The following is a 17,922-nucleotide window of genomic DNA, read 5'->3' as shown; positions in this document are numbered from 1 at the left end:
GGCCGGGCTCTCCGCTCTCAGACGCTCGCTCCTGCTGTGTGTGTGTGTGTGTGTGTGTGTGTGCATGTGTGTGTTGCGTTAAATGTGAAGCGTATTGATATGAAAGCGCTGGGTTTGACATTAATGGATCCCGTCTCCTCGGGCTCATTAGAGCATGTTATCGTTCAGGCCGTATGACTAAGGGTCTGCCTTGGGCGTGCACGCACACACACACACACACACAAACATTGGGTTATTGTCCACTAAAGCTCTCATTAAAAGTGACATTGTTCTGGACAAACACACTGATGTGCATCTTTGCTTCCATGGACATCAGCCTGCGGCAGCTCTGCGTTACGAGGGATTGTATTTTGGGTGTTTGTGGCTCATTCGGAAGGTTGTCAGTTCGATTCCCAGCTCCTCTCCGAACCCCGGTCGCTCCCTATTAGTCTGTTTTACCATGTAGATGGTGCCGTTTAAGCGGAAGCCGTTAAAATTGACACCTCAATTCTGCTCCACAAGGAGAATCGGTCGCGTTGACGCCGAGGAATCCCGTCCGATCTGCGACGCGACACGTGGAAATTTGATGCCTTTCGCTTCCTGCCGTGTATTACTCTCACCGTGAATATTGCTTTTACCGCTGCAGAGACACGGTTGCACTCTGTGATGAACCGCCCCGTGGTTAAATTGACAGAGTGGCAGCTTGCGGCTGAAAATACGTCATTATGGAACATAACATTTGCAAAAAAATAATAAAATACAGTTATTTCAAGGTGGTGGGTGAAAAGAAAAGATTACTGTTTCCTCCTCACAGCCAGAGGATTCCTCGTTGGATTTGAACTTTTCTCAATGTTCTCCCCCTCGTTTGCGTGGGGTTCCTCAGGGTTCTCCGGGTTCCTCCCGCAGTCCAAACCCATGCAGGAGGTTCACTGGAAACCCTGCTTTGTCCATGACGTGTGAATGAGAGGGTGAATAGTTTCTGCCGCAGATTAGGCTCTGGAAAGCTGCAACATGAGAGAACCCGGGTACTCGGGAGAAGATGGGAAGTTACTGTCATACACTGGTGATGGAAGAGGAAGGAAGGAAGGAGCCGCAAAACCACGGGCTAGCCTCGTGCTAACATATGCTTTCTCAAAAAGAAAGGTTTTAAGCCAATTTATGCACCGTACGATCACTTTTAGATACACTCCCCTACATTTTGATTTGTAAATCTATACTAGCATAGCAATAATCGGCAACATTTAAATGAATCAACTCTTTAAGCTCATCTTGAGATACGAAACCAATTCTCTCCTCTCGCCTCTCGTCTCTAGGGTGGCGCCATCCAGAACATGGAGTCTCAGCATTGCCTGGAGATGGTGGAGAGCCGACAGTCACAGTTCAGCTTCCAGCTGGCCATCCAGGAGTGCAGCGGGCAGAAGTGGACCATCACCAACATACTGACCGTCCTGCCACAGTGAGCGCATCGTCGCTTCTAGAAATGGCAATCAGATGCAGACAAAAAAAAAACAAACAGTCCCCTGGAGCTATTTGACTTGAGAAGATGTGGCAACGAGACACGGACCATCAGAACCCTGTTAACGGTTTTGCACGACGACCTGAGAGAAGCGATTCCAAAAATGCAGGCGGGGCTTTTAAAACTCCACTCTGCATTGCAGATGCAGGATGTGATAGTATGCTAGATAGTGTGCTGGTGTTTTTTTTTTGACCACACGGGCCAGCAAAGGCTCCCAATCCACGCCGTAAAATAAAAAAAATCTGTTCTCCCCTCTGTTCCCACCGCACGTTCACCATGACGAATCGCCCGAGCGCCGCCGCAACGCGTTCGCAGGGAGAGAGATTCCAGGTGAGTGAGTGCAGTTGCTCCTGAGAAATCCAATCGTTTCTTGATGCAAACGGGCTGCGGAGAGACACTCTGGCTCCGCGGGGAGGCTTGAGTTACGGCCGTCGGGCGTTGCTTCATTCACCGGGCAGACGGCGTGGAAGCGCAGCAGATCCACAGGGGCGATGACGTGTGATCCTTCAGGCTTCGCGAGAAGGCTTTCTGGAATTAATTTGATCAGAGGCAGAGCTATCGATTACAGTGGAGTGAGGATTCAGAAGCCAAACATTCATCAGGCTCCCGCAGCCCCCGCCCACCGCGTGACATAAATACCCCCGCTTTTTTTTACCCTAATAAACTCCCACTGAGAAGTAGATAGTGAAAAGTCTCCTGAGAGCTGAAGCGCTAAATACACAGACACAAAGGTACAGCCCAAAACTTCTTCGGTACCTTTGGCTACTTCGTCAGGGGAGCATACAAAGAAGTAGGGATCATCTGGAGACCCATAAGAAGAAGTTGTGGACATTTGTTGAAGTTCCCGCTGAGTCTCCAAGCTCCTCCTCCTTCCTATCAGGCAGGAGAAGCAGCTGCAGATGTAGGCAGCAAGGTACCCCACCTTGTTCTCCGCCAGAGGTGGTCTAGTGATCGGCACTGGGAATGGGACGTGAAGGTCAAAGGAAAAGTCCACACATCAAGGAATCGTCCGATCGCATCTAGGAGTTTGAGGTTGTCCTGAGACCCTGTTGGGAATCAGATACAAGACTGTGAGGACAGAAGACCTCCATGCTGCTGGTGCCCCTTTGGACAAGTCAGCCAAGGGCGGCATGAAAGGACAGTCTCTGGGTTTCGGAGCCGCCCGAACCCAAAGCTTGACGTGCGGTGGAGTTGTAGCAGGAACGCAAAATAAGCTATGATGATAAATGTCAGTGAAATATCTTCTATCCAGAACAGAACCTCTGTGCTAATCCGTTCCAAAAATAGGAACTGTCTTTGGTCATGATTGGGGGGGAAAGATTAAAAAGAAATATCACCAATGAGATTCAATGTCTGATTCAAACCGATTGGTCGATCTGGACATCTAAAGAAATTAGAATACAAAAGAAATAAGTTAGATGGTGGTGATACAGGAACCACATCTTCAGGCCAATGAAAGTAGCATAGGCTCAAGCCCCCTCTGACAGTATTCATCATGAATGAATGAATGAATGAATGAATGAATGAATGAATGAATGAGTCAAAGTTGTGACTGTTGAAGAAAAATGAGTATCCTCATGTCCTACACTGGTGACTCCTGTCTTTATGTTTATCTACTGTGCATTGATAGTTTTATTGTATAAAAAAAAAAGGAGTAAATGCCTTCCACTTCTACACAAAACTATTTATTTCAGTTTGATTACATTGTTCTTTAAAAGCACTTAAAACACTGGAAACAGCAGTGTGGGGGGGGGGGGGGGAGAAAAACACTTTGACATTTTAATGGGAACTGGGGGTTCATGGGAACTGAATGTACCGGCTCAAGATTGAGCGGCGGTTATATAAGAATATATACCAGTTAAAAGAGCTGAAGGGGAGTCGGAGATGAAATCACTGCTGCAACAGATGCAGATAAACACCGGCGGAACTGAGAATTAGTGCCCAGCGGTCGGACTTCGGGCGGATGTCGATGGGGGCGGGAAGGCAGATGCTGCTTTTAAGACCACTAGTTGGGGAACTAGTTGGACTGTCATATTCATCAGGAGTTATAATCTCTGTAGAATTCAACCTCGACGGTGTCATCTCCTGATGAAAGTACCTGCGTTTCAGATTGCACTGAAGGATTCAAAGTTCTCCGCCCCTCCGTCTCCGCACGCAGTGGAGAAATCTGCAATCGCGTCACCGGTCTTACATAACAGATAATTTTTAACATGCCTTCAAGATGATAAGCTCAAGATGTTTCACCTATGGATATCAGACCCGCCTAAGGTTTCTGCGTGGGGTTTTTCGGGGTTCTCCGGGTTCCTCCACATGCAGGAGGTTCATCGGGGACCCCACGTTGTCCGGACGTGTGGACGAGAGGGTGAATGGTTGGATGTATCTGTGTTTGACAGGTTAAAGGGGAACCCCGCTTCCTGCCCAACGACATCTAGGATAAGATCCTGCAACCGTGACTGCAGGAGAATGAATGAATGAATGAATGGCTTACTTGATGTTTTAGATTTGCCGAAAATTCCCCGAAAAAAAAAACAGATTGAAATTTTGAATCTGATCGCAGGGGTCCATTTATGTGCAACAAGTTTTTTTGTTTTTTTTTTGTTTTGAGGTGAGGGGTCATGACCTAGAGAGTGTGGGACCCCTGAGGCCTTCCAGCCTTTGTTGGACATCCAGAACTTCTCTGCTACTGTGTAGCATCTCCTTCTGTCTGACTCTCCGCTCTGTTTAGATCCTGAACTATCTCTATCTTCTGCGGGAGGGGGGAGTTACTATGATGATGACAATGTAACGGCTATTTTATTAGTATATTTAAGGGGATATTTATAGGAACAGTAAAACCTGCTGATGGAAACACAGTCCCTGCTTCTGTCTTGTCTCTCTTTCAAGGACATCACAGGGGTTTAGCAAAATGAACACCTCGATCTTATCCGTTGTCAAAAGTTTATGACTGTTTTTTATTGAATATTTGCAATATGAGCACCCGAGGGGCGCGCTCCCTTTTTTACCTGGCCGAGGACCACAGCCTCGGGTTTGGAGGCGCTGGTTATCAGCACGGACGCTTTCAGTTCCAGTGAGAGCTGGAGATCTCAATCGGACGGAGCCGACAGAACCACATCGACCGGGAAGAAACGGACTCCAGTCCCGAGGGAGCCAAATCTGAGTGGGAGCGTGGATACAAGCTGCTGAAATGAGTTTCCCCCGCAGGGTATCTGGGCTCTTTTTCAGAGGCAGCGTGAGAAGATCGGCCGTCCAGGAGCATTCGGAGTAGAGCAGCTGGTCCTCCACATCCAGAAGAGGTGGATTGGGCAGCTGGTCTGTACGGATGGATGGATGGATGGATGGATGGATGGATGGATGGATGGATGGATGGATGGATGGATGGCAATATGAGCGCAAAAAATGTGAAATTTTGGTTGGAGTTGCAAATGTCAAGCTTGTTTATCAACTGAATCAGGATTCGGAAATTCATGACATGCAGGGTCATAAAGCCTCAGCTAAGTCCGGGAAATCATGATGCAAAACAAGACCCAGCTTGGTTTCTATGGCAACACAGCAAGCTACGCCATATGCGGGACAAGTTTTGCTTTCCTTGTCCCGTAAACGGCCTTTTAATTCAGGCCGAACAAAGCAGGAGTTTTGCAGGAATGCAATCAGGGGGCCGTGCGTGACGCTGTGATTGACGGCCGACCGGCCCGGCTTAAGCCCCGCCTCTCGGCCCAGTGTCTGCCAGGATGGGCTCCGAAACGAAGCGAAGTTGACTCTCACAGCAGAGCTTCAGATGGAAAGATCCAAGAAGCCAAAGGCCCGCTGAATAATGAACGCCTCCTTAAAAGAGGTCTCCGAGTCTTTCCGTCCTGTGTTCGGCTGCATCAAAGATGTATGAAGAGGCCGAAACCTCCTTCACTCCTGCAGCTGCTCACTCTCCTTCCGCCCCGGTAAAAAAGGTTGCTATTCACACGTTCACACTTTCATACGCACGTGGAGGCCGGCGAATGTCCGAGGCGCCCGCTGAAGGTCGAATCCTGCCATCCCTCCGTCCTTCCCTCTCTCCCTCCAGGCTTTTACAAACCTTTTAAAAAAATAAATAAATAGAAAAAAAAAGGCCAGCAGGTGTCTTCATCCTTTTAAACACCGCCTGTGCCAAATTGGATCTCAGCGTCGATCTCCATTTCCACGTATCGCTCGTCGTAAAAAAGCCCCCTCCCGGTGTTGTTGCAGATGGAGAGTGGGGGTCACCATAAACACCTCATAAACAAACCCTCGACTCCCACAGCGTGAGATGCCGTTGACCCGGCGACATCCGACGACCGTAAACAACACATGTCAGCGGGGAAGATGAAACTGCCGCTGAGTGATTTTGATGGTGGGTCCACACCTCAGATGGTGATGCGTTCAAGGACAGTGGGCTGTTTGGGGAACATTCAAACTACCGGAGGTTTGGAATTACTTAAAATTGGATGCTGATTCCAACTCTAGCTGTATTTTTGCCTCAAATCTGCGATTTAAAGACAGGTAGCCTAACCCTAGTAAGTAAATCAAGTCTAAGTAAGTCAATGTCAAAAATTCCTGGAGGTTCTATTTTCTGGATATCTGTGGAAGTTCTCAGTCATCCAGGTCATGGTGAGTTCTTGACAAAATCTTCATGTCATGGCAACCGGACTTGAATTTCCTTACTTGAAGACGTATCGCCTCTCATCCCAAAGGCTTCTTCAGTTCTAATAACCTGTGGGGAGTTTCCCAATAAAACTACCAGCGTTTTAAGCGGGTCGAGGTTATGATTATGTAAATGGGAGAGTCGATCGGCAGAAACTAGGTCGAAGGGGGTTGTCATGGTAATTGGAGTGTCGTTCATTGCGGGAAAGGAGCAACTTTTGGGGATCACCGGGATTGGAATGAGAAAAGTTGGAGTGAAACCTGTTGGATCACATGGACTGAGGCTCAGGTGGAAGTTACCATAGGCAAGTTCTTGTGGTGGATTTTTCCCGGTTGTTTGGTGCAGGTGGTTCCAGTCCGTGTGCACAAATCTGTCTCGGTATCGATCCCAATATGGCGTTGTGCGTTTGTGAAAGGTTGTGTCTGAGGCCCCCTCCTCTGTTCAGAAACGGCAAAACAGAAAAGCCATCTTCAAGTGAAGAAATTCAAGTGCAATTGCCACGACAAGTAGATTTCGACAGGAACTATTTTCTAGACGTAACTTGAAGATGTTTCGGAAAAGATAAACCGACGCGGATCCTTTTGCAAGTGTCTAGTTTGCGCTGGTCCGAGCCGGAGCGGCAGCTGTGTTTGATTGAAAGAGGTGTAAATATGACCGGGACGATGGATCAATCCAACTCTGAAAAAACACCCTCCTGGATGCTCCGGACTGCGCCGACGTGAAGCCCAGAAGACAATCCACTGGATATTTGCATTCAAGGAGAATCTTTGTAGCAGTTCAGATGCCCAAACCTAATAGGTCAATCCTACCTCAACACCAAACACCCGCTTCAAGGCAGAATCTGTGCTTGTTGCGCAAATAAATTGGTCCAGGAGAAGAACCGAGACTGGTGAGCACTTTGGGGACATCAGACACCTCAAACCCCTCTGGCCTCCTGTGAAGGAGAAGGTACGGGGAGAGAGGGCAGGGTGGAAGAGGAGGGGAGCCGGTTATCAGATCCCGCAGAAGTTGCCACCTCAGCGGCTCCTCGGCATGGAAATGAAAGCTTTCGTTCTTTTTTTAATTAAACGAAGCCCCGACTCAGCAAGGAGAGTGCCGAAGAGCCGCAGACGGGGGACTCTCGTCGTGTTGAACCAAGGAGCGTGATGTTCGGCGTGTCCTCGCGCCGCCGGCTGACAGAGGTCGATGGCGGACGTTGCGGTTGTGTCAGCAGGATGGAATCATCTCGTGGACCAGCCCGAAGAAGCGGGTTCGGGAGGGGGGGTTGTCCAAGTTTGGGCTCCCACATCATCCAGTGGGTCCACTGGCGGGTGAAAAGGACGATACCACCGTGGAGCGACCGTCTCGGGGGTTTCACACAGACCGCTGGGTCCTGACTGTAAGCTTTCCCGAGTCAGTCCATCCTTCGGTGCCTCAGAGGAACTTTAGAACTGCAAGAAATTAAGCGAGACCAATGGCCATGATAAGATTTAGACATGGCTAATTCTATCTATATGCACATAAAAATTAGTATTAAATCGAGTGAAAGGCTCCATATGATAAAGCCGTTTCTGCACAGCCATTTGATAAAAGGCCAATTTGAGAGAAGATAAATGGAGATCGATCCTCGGCCAGCTTTCATCGCCCACACAGACCTGCTCACCTCTTGTGACCAATAAAAACCAGAGCACTGGAACGACTGTGGAAAATATAGAAAGTCTGAGGTTAAGGTTCGGTGAACAAGCTGGAGTCCATGATTGCTAAGGGCTAACAGTAACGTAGCGGTGAATGCAGACTGCGGTATAGGTTGTGCCGGATACAATTTAAAAATTAAAAAAAAAACTTCGAATTTACATGAGATAAGAAATAAATTATTCTTTCGCTGACTTTCCTCCAGAGCTCTCAGACTGTGTTTGTGATTGCTTGACTCTAATCACAGTAAAACACAGCAAGGCCTCCGTTTCCCACTGACTATATCTACGCCGCGCAGACATCTTGGATTTCGTTCCCCCCGCAGTTGTACAAGGAGGTCGCGGGTTTGAGGCTTGACCTAAAATTCACGTACATCATTTTGAATATCGGATTATAACACTTGGTCGGCTGTGTATTTCTGTGTTGCTCCCGAGAGTAAGTCATAACCCTTTAATTCCTAGAAACAATGATTAAAATTTTGCATGAGAATATTTTTCTTTTCTTTCCATCTGCACGTGTGTTGCTTTTTTTTTACATTTTTTATTATTTGTTTTGCAAGGTCATCACTCCAGCTTTTAAATACTTCAGAAATAAAGTCCGGTAAATCAGTCCATCATGCGTGACGTGTCTCGCCATAACATGTCAGACATGATGGATCCGTCTGGAGGGTAAACAGACCAAGGAGAAAAGGATCATGGTCGGGAGCGGGCGGTGAGGGCCCGGCCTAAAGAGAAAAATATATTAGCGGGCCTGTCGAGCGGGCGCGGGACATATTACGGCTAAAAGCAGATTTCAAACAAGTTGGGGCTCCGCCAGAAAAGTCCCAGAGCAATATCTTCAGCCGTGTGATCCAGCTGGCACTCGCTCTTGCAATATTTAATATTCTTAAGACGGAAGCTGCTGGGAAATCAGCTTCAGGCCTCAGTGAAACTGCACGGTAACTGTGACCGTTCACAAAATATCTTTATTGGTTTTCTCTGCACTCTGAAACACTCTTAGCAAATTAAAATAATCTAGCAGAGGATGGAATAACGCCTGTGTTTGTTCATTTCGTTTGTTTACGGCCAGGCTCTGTTGTCACTTGCTGTTCCCGCGCTGCACTTTACATCTCTTAACGCAGCTGTTCCCATTTGTGTATCACTAAATATTTAAAAGAACACTTTTAACACGTTCTCATGATTGCAGTAATATTTCATTACCATGTGATCATATTTAAGGCATCCATACCACTAGCGTTCTAATTTCGGGTCCAAGCAGAATGATGGCTTACACTTATTTTAAATCCCTGAGTGCTTTCATCTCACCCTTTATAATTAATTTTCTTATATGTAATTCTTATTGATCCTCTCCTCCCTACCCTATTCCGTTCAGCGAACACACCCCATTCTGCAAGATGCAACTTTGTCAAAGGGTTGTCATCGTGTCGGTCCTACGTTTGTATTTTTTTTTTTTAATGTCCACTACATCTTATGCACATATCCGTCTGTATATCTTCATTGTACCCATTCACTTGTAAATTATTAACACAATATACCACGCACATACCGTTGATTTATTTATTAAGTCTGCACTTGCTGTTTTTTTCCCCATAAAGTTAGATAAATTAAACTGCATTTCGTTGCCCTGTACATGCTTTTTGTATTGACAATAAAATCTAATCTAATCGCCGCTGTAGCATCTGATCTACCCCTCCATGCAACACTGCCCCCAAGCGAACACAGCTGAGTATTTAAAGTTTTCTTCACATCAACGTTGATACGATTAAAAAAAAAATCTGAATGTAAATTGAGGCCTATGTTTTGAAACTTAATCATTACATTTAAACAAAATCAACGTTTAATGGTGATGCCGTGAATTAATATTGTGAATTGATTCCACGGAAGAAATAGAGCGACGGACCAAAACCGGAAGCGGAGGGGAATTCGGGTGACACACGGCACTCACTTCCGGTCGGTGAGTTACCCTGTCCCGGTCATGTTGCGGAGTGTCTTAGGGAGATTAGCGCCGCGGATAGTTCTCGGTCCCAGCGGTGTGACTCTTCCGCCGTCACCGAGAGGAATCGTGCCCGCCGGGACGCGGAGCGCCGCGGACGTGAAGGACGGGACGGCCGGGGGTTTTGACGAGTCGTTGCTGGAGTTCCTGGTGTGTCCGCTGTCCAAGAAGCCGCTCCGGTAAACACACAAACACACCTGTAGCTAGTTCAAGAAACCAAGTAAGGTCAATACAATTTAAACACACCGAGTGGATTCCAACAACTAAAACGTGTGTATTTTTATTTTAGGTATATTGGGGGCGGAAATAAAGGGAAATGTCAAGTGTGTCAGGTGCTTGATAGCTACGTATTGTAATGAACGCTATTTTCTGGTGGAATTTGACATCCAGCCGATCGTTAGCTTGTTGTTCCTGCTGCTGTCGCTTAAAATAAAAGCACGCAAGCAATATTCTCTACGAAATTCAGCTCTGTATGTTTAATCTGGTTTCGTTGTGAGAAGTTGTCCTTTCCTCTGAGTGGTATAATCCTTCCCAGGTCGCTAAATGCAGCCTCCACGCACACACCTGGGGCAACGCTACATTTTCTTCAGCACTTCCAGTTTAGCTCTTGGAGAGATGGAAGCGAGTAGACTTTTAAATTTGGTGTTTTGACGTTTCCCCAACATGTACCTGATAGACTAAATGCCCCGTGGTCACGATGCCATTATTTTTTGTGATAAACATGAACGTGCGATCACATCACCTAAAATCTGCCTTAGTAAATTCTCCTGGGCTGAGAGCCCTCAAACAACATTGAAACAAGCTGGGAAGACAGATGTGTCTCTGACATAAACCGTGGTCTTCACCAGGTTTGACGCAAAGACCAATGAGCTGATCAACGAGGAGCTCGGCATCGCTTACCCCATCATCGAGGGCATCCCCAACATGATCCCCCAGGAGGCCCGTCTTCTGTCCAAGGACTCTGACCCGTCAGACCCCAACAAATAACCACACCACATCAGTTGGCTTCACTCCTTTACCCTCCTGTGTGTGTGTGTGTGTGTGTGTGTGTGTGTGTGTGTGTGTGTGTGTGTGTGTGTGTGTGTGTGTGTGTGTGTGAGAGAGAGAGAGCCAGCACTGTGTCGTCCATCATGCTGTCTCTGTCTGTGATGGTGGGACTGGTCCCTGTCATGTCGCTGTGCGGGCTGTTTTACTCGGCAGCCGTGGATGAAAGCTTCCCTCAGGGCTGCACCAGCAGCAGCAGCCTGTGCTTCTACAGCCTGCTGCTGCCGCTCACTATCCCTGTCTACGTCTTCTTCCACCTCTGGACCTGGATGGGGATCAAGCTCTTCAGACACAACTGACACTGTGAAACATGCTTGAGAAGATGCTGTCTCAGTAGCATGAAAATGGAGCATGTAATGGATCGAATTTTATCAGTTAAACCTGATATCTACACGTTAGAAGTTGGGATGTTACAGAACGCAGAAGCTACCCAAAGCTGTAATTCTGCAAACATTGTTAATCGAGATGAGTCATCTCACACACCCCGTGTTTATGTGAGTGTGTGTCTTACTCCCCGCATTGTTCACTGACTCCATTAACATCTGCACAAACCATAAAACTTCACTCAGCAGCTCAGACTTTATTTGCTTTCATGGCACTATCTAGCCACCAATCCACCCATCACATTTGTAAACAGGCAAAATGTGTGTGTGTGTGTGGCTGGAACGCGTTGAACTTTTGTTGCTGTACTCCCTTTTTTTTTTTTCCCCCCAAGTCCTTTCAACTGGAAAATGTCCTGCTGCTGTTTCTCGTAGCAGCAGCTGGCAGTTTGATGGAAGCAGTTCCCCCCTCTGTGCTTTCAAGGCCATCAGGTAATTTGGCAACTGCGATCGGTTAATACGGCGAAAAGAAATAACCCGTTTTTTCGGGCTCTCGTCTGAGGTTTTATGGCTTGTGTGTAAAAACGCTGACCCGCCTGACCAGTCAGCATAAATTTCCATTCTTTTGAAATGTCTTTGTTCGATGACGACTTTGGAATCAAAACAAATGGAAAGTAAATTATCGGGGGCTTGAAATCACGTTCCACGTAGTTGATTTGCTTTTAGCTAGAGAGGCTCATGTCGAGGGAAACGTAATAAAATGTGGAGGACTAAGAACGGCTCTTTTTATTGCCTCAGCCTGTTATACGAAAAAGTATGGTCTGTGGAGAATGCTGTTTTATCAGTGTGGTTTTACACTCCCATCTGCATTGGACAGGATTATGTGATGTGGAGGTTTCCGTCTGAGCGATGGAGGGTTATGGTGTTCCAGCATGAAGGAGAAATCTTTTTTTTTTTTTTTTGGATTTTATTCATTCTAGTCTCTGTAAATGAGTACAAAGATGTCAAAAATATATAACAGCAGTTACGTATAAAAATATATATAGTAGTTCAGCTGCTGGCTTTGAATACCCCCCTGTTCAAAATACATCTGAAATTCAAAGCAGTTTCATCATATTCAGAGAGTAGAGGAAAAAAAGGTCCGACTCTTCACCTCCATCGGTCAAAAGAGGGAAGTAAAAAGTGCTCTTCCTCGGGAAATATCCATCACTTTTTAAATATTTATAAATAAAATCATAAACGTAGGCTTTAAGACACATTCAGGAATGTGGACATTCTCCAAACTAAGAATAAATAGGACTGACTTCAGAAGTTGTATTAAGATGCTGGAAATGTTGTGCTGATTGTTGTTGAATCAGGGGTGTTTCAGGTGGAACAGCTTCTCCAGGACCTCCAGAGCCTCCTGGATCTCCTCCCTGGTCAAGGCGCCCAGTCCAGGCAGCCGGCTTTCTTCACGTCCGCGGGCGAGGCGGAGGCCTTGCAGCTTGGTCTGCAGCCACTGACGCCGCTGCTGCACCTGCTGGTGCTGCCCAAGGTCGTGCATGAGCTGCACCTCGCTGACCGTCCTTTTCCTGGACACAGACGGGGAAAAACCAGAACGGCCATGAGGACCTTCACGTTCCAAGCCGACTCTCGAGACTCACTGTGGGAAAGACGTCCGTCTCACCCCAGGGGCCGCCCACCGCCGAGAGTGACCAGGTGTAAAATCCAGAGGGAGGTGAACACAACTTTACCGCCCACGTGCTGCATGATGGTCCGTGAATCTAAAACCAGGCGCTAATATTAATTATGATAACTGTGAATCATTATAAGTCCCTCAATTTTTTTTCTTTTTCAAAATCTTTTTTCATTACATTTTTTTTTATTTTTTATTTTTTTTACTGAAGTCCAAAAATTCTCTGAAAAAAGCAAGCATCTGATGGTTTCTGCCTGTTTTTAGTGAAAAATCAGAAACAGTCTAACGTACCTGCAGGGACTGTGTGAGGGTCCGAGGGGTCTCCACAATTGTGATCAGCTCTGGGGTGGAGCGCCTTGTTAAGGCCATTTATAAGCCGCTATCATTATCACCGGAGATGTCACTGGCGATGGCGGGACGGCGATGACATCACCACCTCTGAAGTCCTGGCTTTTAGCCCGGACCCCGCCCTCCCACGGCAAATCGGAAATACCCCTACACACAAACACGCATGAATCAAGAGGCGGTGCGATGACAGACCCGAATTACTGATGAATCCCCTGAAAAACAGGAGAGTTTCAGGGGTCATGAGCGTCTGGCCTGTATATTGCACCTGAAAAGCCCCCCGTATGTGGATATTTCTTTACAAATCATCTTAAAAAACAGGAAACCAGCAATGGATTTGATCCAAAAATACACTTTAATGGCAAAACCTTCCGCCTCGTTCTGATGCGGCTCCCTGGTTGACCCTCCCTGTCTGACATGTCGCGTGACCTTTTTGTCGTCGCCTCCTCACTGGCGTGACAACAATAGCAGCCACATGGATGGATTTACAGCGGTCATTGAGTTTTCGGCGGGTCTCCCGGGGCGACGCAGCCGACCGTTCAAGAACGAACCCGCTTTATGAGTTTGACTCCGAAAACAGGGGTTTGACACGGACCCAACGTCAGAGGAAACACTCTCGAATCAAAGGGGCTTCGGGGTCGGCGTGGGTTCTGCTGACGTCACCGGGGTCGTCACTCACTCGCTCACATCACTTTGATTCAAGTTTAAGACTGGCTGAGATATTTGCATGTATGGCTGGTAGAGCAGAACTCACTGATCCTTCATGACCACCGTAAAAGGCACTGCCTGCACTTTTCAGTGGTTTAGCGCAATGAGATTACACAATTTTTAATCACATTAATATTAAATTCCAGTTAATTATTAGTTTAAAAAGCAGATTATACCATTATATTAAAACTCCAGCATTGAGTAATAGCCACGATAGGACATTATTAAATAATAAACAATCATTCACCGTCTCATTGGCATGTTACATCAGAATCAGGATGACTTTATTAATTGCTTTTGGTTATGGCTGCAGCTCCTACTCAAAGGGCACAAGTTTGAAATATAATCAATATAAGAATCAAAATAGAAAATAGAGCTCTAAAAGGATTTAACAGTATACATACATCTAAATCTATAATTCCAAGTCAATAAATAATTGTGTATATATATATATATACGCTGCTCAAAAAAATAAAGGGAACACTTAAAAAACACATCCTAGATCTAAATGAATGAAATATTCTTATGAAATACTTTGCTCTTTACACAGTTGAATGTGCTGACAACAAAATCACACAAAAATGATCAATGGAAATCAATTGTATCAACCCATGGAGGTCTAGATTAGGAATCACACTCAAAATTAAAGTGTAAAAACAAACTCCAGGCTGATCCAACTTTTATGTAATGTCCTTAAAACAAGTCAAAATGAATCTGTGTTGCTTCCTGAGTGGACACTATGATTTCACAGAAGTGTGATTGACTTGGAGTTACATTGTGTTGTTCAAGTGTTCCCTTTATTTTTTTGAGCAGTATATATGTATATATATATATTTACGTTTGTACAAAGCAGGGTCTCCAGTGAGCCTCCTGCATGTTTTTGGACATTGAAAAAAAAAGTAATCTGTTAAAAGGGATGTAAAGGGACCGAGGTGGGTGAAAAGGTTGCTTTGCGATTAGATAGTGCCATAAACAAAACAGTACAGGAAAGGTTAGCAGTAGCCATCACTTAGCTCCTGCTAACCTTTGACCCCAGTGTTGTGAGTGTGACTAACCAATAAATGGGAGCGTTTTCATACTGCTTATTGGTTAAGCTGGGAAAATCCAAAAAGGATATAACTAATTAGAAGAAACTTAATTGAGATTTAGATGCGGTTCATGTGTTTGTGAGCCTCTAGCAATATTCACTCTGTCATCACCCCGCTTCCCCGAGCAGACATCTCTCTGGTCATCCGTGACAGTAAGCAGCAATCACAATCCGCTTTGTTTTGTGAGCCAGAAAAGCCAAATAATGAGGCCCGGAGTGGCTTTTTAATCACCCGTGGGTTTGCTTTCAGATGAGGACACCCTGATCATAGAGCAAACAAGAGGTGCAGCTCCAGCTATCAGGGAAATATGGGCTGGTTTTTACTTCAAAATCAATCAGTCACTCCCTGCGTCCTCGTATGAGGATGTTACACTCTATGTTCCCCACAATCTAACATCTAAATTTGAACAAGAATTAGCTGTTCTGATAAACAATGATACTGTTTACTAATACAGTGGGGAGAAAAAGTATTTGATACACTGCTGATTTTTCTGCTTTTCCCTCTTGCAAAGCATGTAGAGGTCTGTAATTTTTATCATGGGTACTCTTCAACTGTGAGTGATGGAATCTAAAATAAAAATCCAGAAAAACACATTTTATGATTTTTTTTTCAAGAAATTAATTTTGCTCTTTATTGCATGGCAAGTATTCAATACATGAGAGATAGAGATGGAAAAGATGTACAGCAGGTCTGGGTGATGAAGGTTAGAGGGGGAAATGTATCGACAGATGCTAGGAGAGTGATGGGAAGATGGAAGACAGGAACTCTGGTATTGTATGAGGAAGTCTGGAGTGGCAGAGAAGTATGTTAGACTGGTGCAGGACATGTATGCTCGCTGTGCGACAGTGGTGCGGTGTGCTGTAGGGGTAACAGAGAAGTTCAAGGTGGAGGTGGGACTCCATCAGGGATCAGCTTGGAGCGTCTTCTTATTTGCAGTGGTGATGGACAGGCTGACAAATGAGGTTAGACAGGAATCTCCATGGACCATGATGTTTGCAGATGACATTGTGATCTGTACTGAGAGCAGAGAACAAGTTGAGGGAAATCTAGAGATGTGGAGGTATGCTCTGGAAAGGAGAGAAATGAAGGTTAGTCACAGCAAAACAGAATATATGTGCGTGAATGAGAGGAACCCAGTTGGAATGGTGAGGCTACAGGGAGTGGAGATACAGAGGGTAGAGGATTTCAAGTACTAGGGGTCAACAGTCCAGAGCAACAGAGAGAATGGTGGAGAAACGTGTCAGGGGTACAATGCGATTGAAGACTATCAGCCAAAATGAAAGGAAAGGTGTACAAGACAGTGGTGAGACCAGAAATGATGTGTGGACTAGAAACTGTTAGGACGAAAAGACAGGAGGCAGAACTAGAGGTTGCAGAGATGAAGATGTTGAGGTTCTCTTTGGGAGCAACGAAGATGGATAGGATCAGGAATGAGTCTATCAAAGGAACAGCACATGTTAGTCGTTTTGGAGAGAAGGTCAGAGAAGCCAGACTGAGATGGTTGGGTCAACCACAGAGGAGGGATAGTGAATATATTGGTAGACGGATGGTGGAACTGAGTCTTAACTTCTTCTTATTACCACTATCACAAGCACTTTTAACCTTTTTGGGAGTCATAATAAAGGCTAGATTGATAGGAAAAAACCATGATAACAGTAGAACTCAATGATGAACGATGTAAACAACATGGAGTAGCACGCATGACTGCCACTACGCTACGACACGGAAAGCCTGTGACTGTGTGTTTGTGTGCCGAGGCTTGTCCGTAGCTCAATTCAAAACAGACCGTTTTTTGTTTGTTTTTTTGTAATTAGGGAATTTGCAAGCCAATGCTCTACCTTACTGTATCTTGGGAAATTTTGGCTTTTAATAGAAAGGCAACAATAACATATCTTTATTTCAAGGGTGTGGTAATTTATGAATTACTTTTGTTACAAGTGTTGGATTTTGTTGGCCTACATGTGGATTGCAAGTAATCCAGCGTGTTTAATCCTTTGGGTGCACAAGCAGAACGTTTAACCTGCCAGTGCAAACAAATGATTCGATAAAAAATTGTTGAATTGAACCATTAAAATGAAAGTTTTACTTGTAAACAATAACAGGGATTTATAAGCTGGTAACACGATAGTATTGCTTGCGTTATTTTGTGTTCTGGTGTATCAGAGAATGACAATGTCAACACAACACCCAATTATGCGTAACCATCTCTTCCTGTGTCGTCGTTTGCTCCCGGCAGGTTCGCCGAGGCAGTGACGGATGGGAGAGATCGGGGAGGACGACCATGTTTGACTTTTGTTATGTAATTATAACAGATGAAGCCTAATCTCAGTTTCTCAGCTGTGGTTCATTGTTCTCCCGGGGATTGATGGTATCACGGCTGCTCCTGTCAGGTTGAGTATAGAATCTCTCTGCTTCTATATTAGCTTTCTGCCACTGATACCGTTTCAACTCTCACAACCTTTGTCCGTGCCGATTATGAAGTCCTCTATTTGTTCTAACTCCTTTAAGACTTTACACTTTCCAACTTAATGGCAAATCACTGCACAGCGTATTCCGGATTACATTCTTATGGATTTGAATGATAGTATGTAATGCTTGTATACCTTAGAAACACAACTTGGGATTTTGTTTTTGACAGGCACCTATATATAAGATATTTAAAATAGCCCATCAAATGTATGTCTATGTGAGTGAAAGAGTAAAGGGTTGTATGTTACTATAATGAGTGAGATAGTGAATGGTTGTATATATCTATATGATGCCTGATTGAAAGAGAATGGATGTGTTTCTATATGATGTGTGAATAAATGAGCAAATAGCTGTATCTCTAAATGACGTGTTAATGAGAAAATGGATGTATGTCCATGACGTGTGAATGAGATAACAGCTGTATGTCTGTATGATGTGAGAATGAGTGAAAGGTTTTATATCTC

General features: G+C 45.3%; 3 protein-coding genes across 4 annotated transcripts in view; all 3 read left to right on the top strand.

The window, feature by feature from the left end:
* Positions 1–3,229, top strand: part of LOC147225196 (polypeptide N-acetylgalactosaminyltransferase 18-like) — an 87,844-nt gene extending 84,615 nt beyond the window's left edge. For both annotated transcript variants that reach the window (XM_086163952.1, XM_086163951.1), the window contains exon 11: positions 1,293–3,229. In XM_086163952.1, the coding sequence (XP_086020078.1) occupies positions 1,293–1,439 (147 nt within the window). In that variant the 3' untranslated portion in view covers positions 1,440–3,229. The remainder of the gene's footprint in view (positions 1–1,292) is intronic.
* A 6,511-nt stretch (positions 3,230–9,740) lies between these two features.
* Positions 9,741–11,947, top strand: pyurf (PIGY upstream open reading frame). The gene is made up of 2 exons (XM_086163971.1): positions 9,741–9,988; positions 10,658–11,947. The coding sequence occupies exons 1-2, from the start codon at positions 9,792–9,794 to the stop codon at positions 10,794–10,796; spliced, it is 336 nt and encodes a 111-aa protein (XP_086020097.1). The 5' UTR covers positions 9,741–9,791; the 3' UTR covers positions 10,797–11,947.
* Positions 10,940–11,947, top strand: LOC147225195 (phosphatidylinositol N-acetylglucosaminyltransferase subunit Y-like). The gene has a single exon (XM_086163974.1). The coding sequence runs from the start codon at positions 10,940–10,942 to the stop codon at positions 11,150–11,152; it is 213 nt and encodes a 70-aa protein (XP_086020100.1). The 3' UTR covers positions 11,153–11,947.
* Positions 11,948–17,922: the final 5,975 nt, after the last annotated feature.

This window comes from Fistularia commersonii, chromosome 17, assembly GCF_037954325.1.
Source record: "Fistularia commersonii isolate RoL2024-O1a breed Wild chromosome 17, RoL_Fcom_v1.0, whole genome shotgun sequence".
Taxonomy (NCBI): domain Eukaryota; kingdom Metazoa; phylum Chordata; class Actinopteri; order Syngnathiformes; family Fistulariidae; genus Fistularia; species Fistularia commersonii.
This window is presented reverse-complemented; position numbering and strand designations above follow the sequence as displayed.

Coding starts and splice junctions, on each gene's coding strand:
- pyurf (XM_086163971.1), top strand. CDS start 9,792: ATGTTGCGGAGTGTCTTAGGGAGATTAGCGCCGCGGATAGTTCTCGGT. Junction 9,989..10,657: donor CTGTCCAAGAAGCCGCTCCG/GTAAACACACAA, acceptor GGTCTTCACCAG/GTTTGACGCAAAGACCAATG.
- LOC147225195 (XM_086163974.1), top strand. CDS start 10,940: ATGCTGTCTCTGTCTGTGATGGTGGGACTGGTCCCTGTCATGTCGCTG.